This window comes from Aulonocara stuartgranti, assembly GCF_965226115.1.
Source record: "Aulonocara stuartgranti genome assembly, chromosome: 2".
Taxonomy (NCBI): domain Eukaryota; kingdom Metazoa; phylum Chordata; class Actinopteri; order Cichliformes; family Cichlidae; genus Aulonocara; species Aulonocara stuartgranti.
Genome location: NC_138940.1, coordinates 4,608,435 through 4,619,368, shown reverse-complemented (window position 1 = coordinate 4,619,368; position 10,934 = coordinate 4,608,435). Strand labels below are relative to the sequence as shown.

At 45.3% G+C, this 10,934-nt stretch overlaps 1 protein-coding gene across 1 annotated transcript; it reads left to right on the top strand.

The window, feature by feature from the left end:
- Positions 1-7,360: 7,360 nt before the first annotated feature.
- Positions 7,361-10,164, top strand: LOC309716745 (uncharacterized protein; the record flags this gene model as incomplete). Its single annotated transcript, XM_082550742.1, has 3 exons — positions 7,361-8,672; positions 9,542-9,878; positions 10,047-10,164. The coding sequence occupies 3 exons, from the start codon at positions 7,361-7,363 to the stop codon at positions 10,162-10,164; spliced, it is 1,767 nt and encodes a 588-aa protein (XP_082406868.1).
- Positions 10,165-10,934: the final 770 nt, after the last annotated feature.

Below are 10,934 nucleotides of genomic sequence, written 5' to 3'. Positions count from 1 at the left end.
GCCTCTTCAGCATTGGCATACAGTAAGTCCAGTGTTTTATTGTCTCTGGTTGAGCAGGTCACATACTGGGTGAAGGTGGGCAGTGTGGAGTCCAAAGAGGCATGATTGAAGTCCCCTGATATTATGAGAAGGGCTCTCGGAGATTGTGTTTGCAGTCTGCTGACCACTGAGTGGAGAGTGTCACAGGCTGCATCCGCGTTGGCCGAGGGGGGGACATACGCTGTTATTGCGATAACATGCGAGAATTCCCGGGGCAGATAGTACGGACGCATGCTAACGGCTAACAGCTCAATGTCTCTGCTGCAGAGTTGTTCTTTCACAGTGATGTGCCCAGGGTTACACCATCTGTCGTTCACAAAAACTGCTAGTCCCCCTCCTTTCCTCTTACCGCTCTCTCTCGTCCTGTCCGCTCGCAGCATCTGAAATCCCGGTAGTGTCACGCTTGTGTCCGTGAAACTGTGCCACCGGGGTTTCATCCTTATTTTTTAAAAATAGGTACCGGTCTTAATTAACAGGCAATATGTCACTATAGCAACTCAGATATGATTCAAACCAAAGATTTCTAAATGCACAATTATAAGCCGTGTAAAAAAATATAACAATTGCCAAATGTTTAAAATACATTTCTGTGGATATGTCCACAATAATTTGGTGTTTTGGTGATCAATTTATATTAACTGAATGCATTTAAACTGGACTAAAGCATTTGAATTGCATATGAAAAGCTATTAGCACTTTCTGTTTGTACCCCTCTTATCAGTTATTGACTGATCTGACCACTCTTATTTTCAGACGAATTACTGAGGATAATTTTTTCAGAACAGATGAGAGTCTCAGCCTAATTTGACTAATGCAGTTCTTGGCTCAGAAAATGAAAGACTGACATATTACCATAATTCTAAATCAATCAAATACATTACTTACCTTGGCCATTAAAACTGTGATGACATACAGGTTCCAAAAGCTCGGAGACACTTCAAAAGTTTTTATTTTATCAAGTATCACTAAAATATGTAGGGAAAGATATCTCGTATTTCTTTCTTTACAACTCTTTATGTTTTTTTATAAAGAAACAAACATCGTTTCTAATGTCACATCAAAGAAGATCAAAATACATGTTTGATGTAATTTACTAACAAAGGCATTAAGTCAGAACCCCCCACCCCCCACTGACTTTCTTCCAAGATTACAATGATACTGAACATTAGCAAGTTATCATTATTATTATATCTTGTATAATAAGACCAGAAACACTCTTTCATCCCCATAGCTTGCATGAAATGCTCTGCCCTGGTTTTATTACATCCAATGTGCAACAGAAGAAAACTCTATTAGTGCTGTAGGTACTTAGTCGAACGACAAGTACTGTAAAAAAGAAAACTATAAAGGGAAAGAGGTGGGGTACACCCTGTACAGGTCATCAGTCCATTACAGGGCTCCTGTTGATAATGCTGTATCCAAAATCAGGTCTGGAAACTAGAGACATTTGTTTTGTTTTGTTTTAATATAAGAATGTATATTCTGCAACTGTAGGAACAAGCCCTGAAGCTATGCTACAAATGCAGACACTATAGATTACTAGTGCTATAGAAGCTGTCTCATGAAAACTTCATGAATCATCATATGGTGCTTCTAAACAACTATACATGTAAATTAAGGCCTGCACATACACACACACACATTTCTGTGTCTAAGGCTACGTTCACACTGCAGGCGAAAGCACATCAAATCCCACTTTTTTGACCCTTTGCGACCCATCTATCCGATCATGGTATGACAGTGTGAAAGGCACAAATCCCATATTTTCAAATCCGATCTGGGTCACTTTCGTATGTGGTACTGAATCCGATACATATCTGATGTTTCAGAAAGCGACTGCTGTTTGAATGGTCATGTCGCATTAAATCCGTCTTTTACGTCACCGACACAAGACAGACGCCAATTATCAGCGCCGGAGAAGACATGGCGAACGCCATCCAGTGAAACTGTTGGGAAGACAACGATGGAGAAACGTGAATGTTTTATTTGTACTGTATAATCTGCAGATTTTGACAGAAATCTGCAACTATCCTTTGAAGTACCGCTCCTCTCTAAAACAGCAATAAGGATAATTATTAGGCCACATGTAAATAACAAAATAACTTAAAGCAAAATTGGGAAACGTGAAGTCCAAAGCAAGTCTTTATATTAACGACGTGTGACGTCTTCTTTTGGCCGCTTTGAGGGTTCACACTAGAGCGTGTTTCCTGTCACATTTTATTTGTAGTGTGATTTGATCAAAAAATCTGAATTGAGCATTAAAACCTGCAGTGTGAACGTAGCCTTAATCTCATGAATCTGAAACACCAGCTAAGAATGAATTAATCAATATGTTGTGTTTTTTGATGAAACAGTTGTATTGATGGATGAGGAAAGCTTATCTTTCTAGTCTCTATAAATACACATATCTGCAAAACAAACAGTCCCAGGAATAGAAAAGAAATGGGGGGGGATCATCATATGCTTGCAGAAATCTCTGTGGTTTTTAAATTACATACCACATTTTTGATACGTTACCAGACTCCACAGCCCACAGAATGCAATGCAAACAACTGAAGTAAGAAAAAGACAGCGTAGAAAGCGAAAGCTGTGTGGTTTTGGTTTCACAAGAGAGTGGAGCTGGTTGTAGCTGGAGCCTTGGCTGTGTGTGCTTTCATTAGGCTCCCCGGTGACAGGCTGGTCTGCCAAATGAGCTCCCATGTGAGCCGACTCCAGTTCCAACCTGACGTCCAAGAATTGTGGCTGGCTGCAGAATAGGAAGGCATGCGTTTGCTGCTATGCATCTTCTATAAACATTCAAGCATTCACTAATATGAAATAAATGTGCATTCCTAATGAAAGACAGCACTCGGTGCTTAAATTCTTTGGCACGTGGAATAAAAGCATGCACACACAGTGCCTCCTCTTCATTATGCCATTGTTGATCTGCTAGAGAAACAGCTTTTTTAGTGTTTTCTCTCAAGACAAAGGTAAATTCAAGGGACTGAGAAAGTGGAAGAGTTATTCCCTTCTTTTTAAAAAGAACCTTTGTCACATTGCAAGACAGCAGTGAAAAACGTCTCCGGGATAAAGGACCAAAAAAAAAAATAATTATTAGCAAAAAAACCCATTCACAATTTACACCCAATGTTTGCCTGTAAGCCAGCAGTCGATATTTCTTTGTTAGCGTGTTGCTGCATTCTGTAATTATGTTTTTGCCCTTTCTGGGAAACACAGTCATGAAAAAAGAAATGAGAGGAGGAAAATTGAATTCTTTGCCTATGTAATTGTTTAATGATGAATGGACTCATAAATTGAGGCAAAGAGACAAAGTTTTACACTGCTCCCCACCAGAAGTAACAGCAATATTTCCTCTGGTGGAACAGAATAATTGTTTATACAGTTGAAATAGCACCATTGTCCACAAGTGTGAATTTTATATGAAGCATTTTATTATTTGAAGTAGAAAATTTAATGATTTATTAAACAACATAAATATCTAAAAGTCATGGCTAAATTATAGAGTAGAAGAGATGAGATCACCTTTAGAGATATGGGCAGGCATCTTTATCTCATTGTGAATCCAAGTGTGATTTAAACTCAATCATGGTTCAGCCTTTAAGATAAGTTTATAATTTGCACTCATGACTAAATGTCATGTTAAGTTTTTAAATCTACTTTTTAAAGTGCACTACTTGTATATATTACAGTTTTTCTTCTTATGGTGCAGCTTCTCCAGATGAGAGGCATATCATTTTTTAAATACCTCCAAAATGATTTAATTAGAACATGGATTCAGACAGATACTCTCTGTGGAAACAAAGCAATTAACAAAAGGCTTTTAACAGTATTTTTTCATTTTATCATAAATGAAAAACATAAAATAGAAAATTTAACCAGGATTAGCAAAGGTGGCGTATTAATTGATTTAATTAATTAAACAACTAAGTAACTAACTAATATATTACTGTTAGCACATTAGTAATAGATCAGGTGAGTTGTCACTGCTACAGTACACCAATTGTCCACAAGTAATTGTTTAATTTGGCAGATCTGAACCTTTGGTGGGGACCTTGTGCTGTTGGGCTTGTTCTGGCACATTCAGCAGAAGCTTGATTGAGTTAAGATCTGAGTGATTTGAGTTAACATATTATTTTGGTTGGACTTTATGTATTTACTATTTAATTGTCCAACCTCATGGAACTGTTAATGATACCTAATTTGGTGCAAACAAAAAACAAAAAAAAAGACATTAGTAAGCAACAGTTTTCATGACACATTCCTTATTAAATACAGAAATAAAAGATGAATGGCCAGACTTTGTTCAAAGTACCAAGAAGTTAGCTCGGATAATTGGATAACTATTCTTTCAACTTGTAGCTCCCAGAAGATTTTCTTTTTTTGCATGGCTGACATTTTAGTTCTTTAGTTCAACATCCTATCTGTCTAAACAACTGAGAGTGAACAGAAATAAATGTTGGAGAATGTGGTGATTCAAGACCAAAATATTCTCAACTAGCTGCTGATTGTTGTTGCTACACTACTTCATTGTCTAGTTAACTTATCTTCTTATTGACCCTTCATGTAGAAAATGGTATGCTCTGTGCTAACCTAAGCTGCTAGGTTCACAGGGTGGCCCAAAATTGTAGTTGCACTGGCTGCTGTACTCTAGCTGTACCATCATTATAAGCATCTTTTGCAGCCAACAAGACTGTATTCTGTATCAGGGCAGTATTTTGAGTAAAGAGAAACCTAAATGGTATAAAATGCAGCACTTTTCAGTTTTCCTGAGAACATATTGGCTGAATGTATATGTCAAATATAATCAGAAAAAGAAGTCCTTCCAACTCTTCTGTTCTCTGTTATATACTGGAGACTGTCCATTCAAGTTCTGCAAGTTTTGCCTCATTGGGTTTGTCACACTCATGTTGGCCACCCTTGCAGAATTTACCAGCAATTTACAACAAAGCTCAAAGTTAAACTGATCTCTAAGACATCACAACATCAGTTTGGTTTCTTTAAAAGAAATTCTGTTCTGCCTATTCTATACATAAATCATCAATAGCCCCTCTTAGCAGTCTGTTCCCTTCCCACACACTACATGGTCTCAGTGATCCAGTGGAATCTGCTTACCCTTCCCACTTCACTTATCCCTTACTTTCAATAGATGCCTTGGGATGTTTTACATCCCTACTTACCGCTTTGTAACTTGGCTACAAAAGTGGATTCTGCTATTGTAGTATTATTAGTAAACCATTACGCCTCCCTGAGTATCATTCGTAGTGGAACCTATTGCAATGTATTGTGTCAGGAAACCTACTTACAATAACCTCTTCTTTCTCTATTTTTTTCCTATTAGTCACTTTTTCACATATAAAACATTTTTGAATCTAGGAATGTGAAGAGAATTTACATTTTAACTGTTGATACAATGATTAAAACTAAATTACATTCTAACAGACACTTTTGTTTAATGCATTTTGAAGTGATGGGAACAAAAGATGGAATTTTTTTGTCAGTTTTTGAAAGAAAATAAGATGTTAGTAACTGTTGGCATGATGTGTGGGAGGATTTCTAGCCCACAGTAAAAGATTGGCAGGAACTGTGTGTTCTGTGGATTGTTTTTAGTTCATTCGCCCATCACCCATAGAGCAGAGAATAACCTTGACTGAGATGAGCAACCAAAAGGTCTTCTGAGTGACAGTACATTGGTTTATAGGGTATGACCAAAGCTTGGAGATCTGAAGTTTTGAACCAGATGCAAAATGCAGCAGGAAGCTAGTGGAGTGAAAACTTGTAGAAATGAATGGAGAATGTTAAGGTTGAAAACCCCAGCATTCTTGACTAGAAGAGACAAAGCTGTCAGAAACAAACATGTATGGATGACAGCTGGATTAGCAACGAAGCTACTTCATTAAAGTGGAAGAGGTGAATTCCATGAATATAGGGTGAAAAGATTGTAGGCTCACATCCAGGTTCTTTAATGTCTAAAATCAAAGAAGCACAGACATTTGTCATTGTAAGAAAATCTGTAAGCACTGCGTAAGCTCCAGATTCAAATATTCACACAAACATTGTCATTCATAAGGTGCAAATATTGCTTAGAAGGTTACTTGAAAGGACTGGAAATATGATTGTTTCTGCAAATATGATTGTGTCTCAAAATCAGAAAGAGAAAGAAAGAAATTAATATTTTATGTTGTTGATCCCAGCTTGTATCTGGCAGCCTTGGTCACCATCCTAATTCACCAGTCGATCTGTTTTTCTTTTGTGGCTCAACTTACTCCTGCCATATACAGTATGTGTACTATTAGCATCTAATTCATGTCTCTATTGTATCACTTGCATTATCATTTTTCATTCAGATATGTTTCTAAAACCACTTCTGAAAAAAAGTGGGACATTGTATCAACTGAAGATAAATACAGAATTCAATGATTTTCAGATCTCATAACCCCATATTTGAATTATATAAGACATAGAAAACAAAAGAATTGTGAGACATTTCATTTATTTATTTATTAATTAAATGAAAAAAACAACACATCTCAAAACAGTTGGGATTGGACAACAACAGGCTGGAAAAGTACAAGGTGTGATGGTAAGAAATAGCTGGAAGAAAATTTTGCAGCTTATTAAATTAATTAGCAACAAGTAAGATGACTGGGTACAAGTGCCTGTGTGTGTGTGTGTGTGTGTGTGTGTGTGTGTGTGTGTGTGTGTACATGTTCAGACTGTCATGGTCCTGGGCCATGTTGGCCCAGTATTCTTAGTTTTCTTGTATGTTTGTATTTTGTTCCCTATTTAGGCCATGTTTCCTGAGTTGCCCTGTTGTGTTGTTCCCTAAGTGTTTTCCCTTCGTGGCTTTTACCCCCTGTGTGCCCCTCTGTGTATCTGTGAGCCCTCGTCTCTCCTTATGTTTTATTCCATGTTTCCTCAGCCCGTTATGTCTGTGTTTTCCCCGTGCTCTCTCTCCTCCTGTCTGAACCTCTGTACTTCCTGTTTGACTCTGCCCGTCTCCCGTCAGTGTTATGTTCACCCCGCCCTGTCTCGTTATGGTTATCTGTGTCAGCTGTGTTCCCCGTGTGTTCCCACTTTCCTCGTTAACCCTCTGTGTATTTCTGTCTGCGTCTCCCTCTGTTCGGCGTCGCGTTCTCCCTCATGTTGTGTGTAATTCTCCCCGTGGTTCGGTTCCTTGTACAGCTCATGCTTTAGTTTTCCCAGTTTTAGGTTATTTTGTATTACTTCTCGTGGCCAGCAATAAAGCTGTGTTTTTTGAGTTTATCCCCGTGTCTGTGAGTCTGCATCTTGGGTCCTTCTCCTGCCTGCCACACAGCAAACCATGACAGAAGAACGCGACCCCGAACTGGACCCAGCAGCTCACAACCCCTCCGCGGACCTCCAGGACGACTTGGTCTACACGGTGGAATACCACTGTGAGGAATGGGCGACGCTACCTCGAGGCGAATACCGGGAGACCGTAGCCGTCCGTCTTCAGCGGATGGTGTCCGGGCTCCCGTGGCTATTCGGCGCGCTGCGCCCCCACATCCGGGACTTTCTTGTGTCCGCCGTGGGCATCCGTCCGGGGCAGCTGTCCCAGAAAGAACCAGAAACGGTCAGGATCGGGACCATGGGGCTCACCACCGTTACACCGCCTGTCTACACTACGTGGCGCACGGAGATGCCAGAGGCCAGCGACTTCGGTGAAGAGGAGCAGCAGCAGGTGTTACGGGCGTATCGGGAGGACGAGCTCCGTTGGAAGCCCTGGCTTATCACCGAGGAGGAGCTCTCGTCAGCTGTCCCACCACAGACCGACCACCCCCCCTCGCCGCCGCGATCGGGCTACTCGTCTCCTGCTTCCTGTCTGGCACGGATGTGGTCTGAGGGCGAGGAGCCGGTCGCCACGGAAGGCCAGGCTGAGCCCACGGCCGCCCCTAAGAGGAAACGGCGTTCCCGCCGCTGTCGCGCACCGCCACGGCCCGTTCTGCCCTCCACTGAGCAACACGAGGTGGCTGTGGGGGGCGCGGATTCCGACCTCGAGGAGCGGCAGCGCGCCGTATGCGCGCAACCGGAGGAAGAGCTACGAGAGGAGCCATGGCTCGCTCCCCCCTACGATGAGGTTTTCCGCGGGACACGGCTAGCCCTTGGGGGCCCCCGGAGTTGCCTGGGACTTCCGCCTGCCACTCCGCTAACTACCGCCTCCTCAGCCGCTGTGACGCCACAGGAGGCTCCACCTTCCACGTTAACGGGGCCCACGGCCAAAAGGAAACGGCGTTCGCGTCGCCATCGCATCGCCCGACGCTCGGAGGTGAGTGAAACTGTCCAGTCACTCCAAGTTACCTCTGAGCAGAAGGCATGTGAGGTGGCTACAGACTTAGCCGGTGATATGGCTAGCAATGAGCTGTTCACCAAGCCGCAGGCTAGAGACAGTTCTTCTCAGTCATTCACGACTAATTCACTCACTCCTGCAGGGACCTTAGAATCCACACATAGACTGAGAAAGACTTCCACTGCTTCTCATGTTGATAGTGGGAGGGAGGTGTTTCCTTTTGTGTCCCTTTCCGTGTCTGCAGTTCCAACCAAGTCTGAGTTGCCGGTGGCTAATGTCTTCCCTCCTGACCCGGCCCTGCTCCTCCACCAGTCTCTGAATGAAGGTAACAGAAGCATAACTAGTGCTCCGGTTTGCCCAGCTACACTTGTTTCTCACAAACGGAAAACTGTGAACACTGATCATGAACCCATGTTAAGTCATCATGAGGCAAACATAACTGCAGATCATGGTGACCTGGACTCTGTAATGTCACAACATGACTTCTGTCTTCCTGAAGGTAATAAACAGGGTGATTTTGAACTGTTTTGCTCCAGCACCATTACCTCCACTCAGGAGATGGAGGCTGAGATCAGGGTTAATGTGACACCATTTTCTCCTGCCTCTGTGAACTCATCACTAGATAGGATTTTGGCCTCGAACAATGGTGTAACCACTCACTCTCAGCCTGAAGTGTCACCCGCTTCAGTTAATGGTTTACGTACCGTTTTACCTGTATCTGTCTCTCCACTCAATATAGTCATCACTCTGAAGCCACAGATCACTGCGGGTGCGGGTTCCAACAAACACATCCATCCAACACACCACAGTCATGCTACCACGGTGCCATTGGTTAGGTCCATACCTGTGTGTTTACTGTTTTTCCAGGAGTTAGCTCCTGATGATCTAAGCCTTGTTTTTGTGGATCGAGTGGCAATTCTTGTTTTCCGTATGGTTGAACCAGCTCCTCTGAGTCGCACACTACCACCGGTTGAGTCCAACCAGCTTATGTTGACCTCTCCTAGGACTACACAGACTGGGCTAGTAACCTCTGAGCCACTTTGGACTGATGCAGACTTTGGGAACCTAGTGATTGCTGGCTCAGAACTGGTGGTCCCTACCACTGTCCACTTCATGGTTTCTTGTGTTAAGATGTTAAGCCCTATAGACTGTTTTTTACCTGCTCTCTCTCTCTCTGGGTTTGTGCCTCAGCAGCCTGTGTTTCCTCAGCTCCTAGTCCAGCCAGGGGCCTTCATAACAGTTTATCCTGCCTCTGCTGTTGGACTCCCAGGTGTGCCTATCCGGCACCCTGCGGCGACGCCACCGCTTCGCGTCATGTCAGCTGGAGGGCCCGAGGGGCCCGTTCAGCCTCCTGTCTCCGCTGGAGGGTCCGAGGGGCCCGTTCAGCCTCCTGTCTCCGCTGGAGGGTCCGAGGGGCCCGTCCAGCCTCACGCCTCGTCAGCTGGAGGGCCCGAGGAGCCCGTCCAGCAACCTTCCTCGTCAGCTGGGGGGCCCGAGGAGCCCGTCCAGCAACCTTCCTCGTCAGCTGGGGGTTCAGGAGAACCGCACCAGCCTCATGCCACGTCTGCTGGGGGGCCCGAGCCGCCCGTCCAGCACCATGCCACATCAGCTGGAGGGCCCGAGGAGCCCATCCAGCCACCTTCCGCCTCTGCCTCGCCTGGTCCGGCTTCATCCGAGTCTTCATCCTCGTCTGGTCCAGCCTCCGTCTCTGCCACGCCTGGTCGAGCTCCAGCCTGTGCGTCATCGCCTGGTCCGGCCCCGTCATCGCCTTCAACGTCGCCCGGTCCGGCGTCGGCCTCTGCTTCTGCTCCGCCTAGTCCGGCTTCGGCCTCTGCTTCGCCCAGTCCGGCCTCAGCCTCAGCTCCTGCTTCGCCGTCGCCTGGTCCAGCCTCAGCCTCTGCAGCGACGCCTGGTCCGGCCCCCGCATCGCCACCGTCTGGTCCTGCCTCGTCTGGTCCTGCCTCGTCTGGTCCTGCCTCGACTGGTCCTGTGCCCACCGGGCCTCGGCCAGTACGCCTGACACTGGAGAGCCGCCGCTGCCTTCCGCACGGCCGGCCCCCCGAACTGCTCCGTCGTCTCCTTCGCCGCCGCCGCTGCCTTCCGCGCGGCCGGCCCCCTGAACTGCTCCGTCGTCTCCTCCGCCGCCGCCGTTGCCTTCCGCGCGGCCGGCCTCCTGAACTGCTCAGTCGTCCCCTTCGCCGCCGCCGTTGCCTTCCGCGCGGCCGGCCTCCGGACCAGCTCTGTCACCTGTGCCACCCGCCCGGTCGGCCCCCCGACCGTGTGACCCGTGAACTTTTGTGCCGGTGGGCTCTGGGTCGGCCCCCTGAACTTTATTTGAACTATGGTCTTGTGCTCCTGTGTTTTCTGTTGCTCGTTTTTGTTTTCTGTTCCGAGCCCTCCGTCCTGGGCCCCCGCCGCCCGCCCTGGGTCGTTTTCTGTTTGGTTTTTGTTTTCCTGTGTTTGGGCTGTCTGGAGCCAGCCCTTATGGGGGGGGTGATGTCATGGTCCTGGGCCATGTTGGCCCAGTATTCTTAGTTTTCTTGTATGTTTGTATTTTGTTCCCTATTTAGGCCATGTTTCCTGAGTT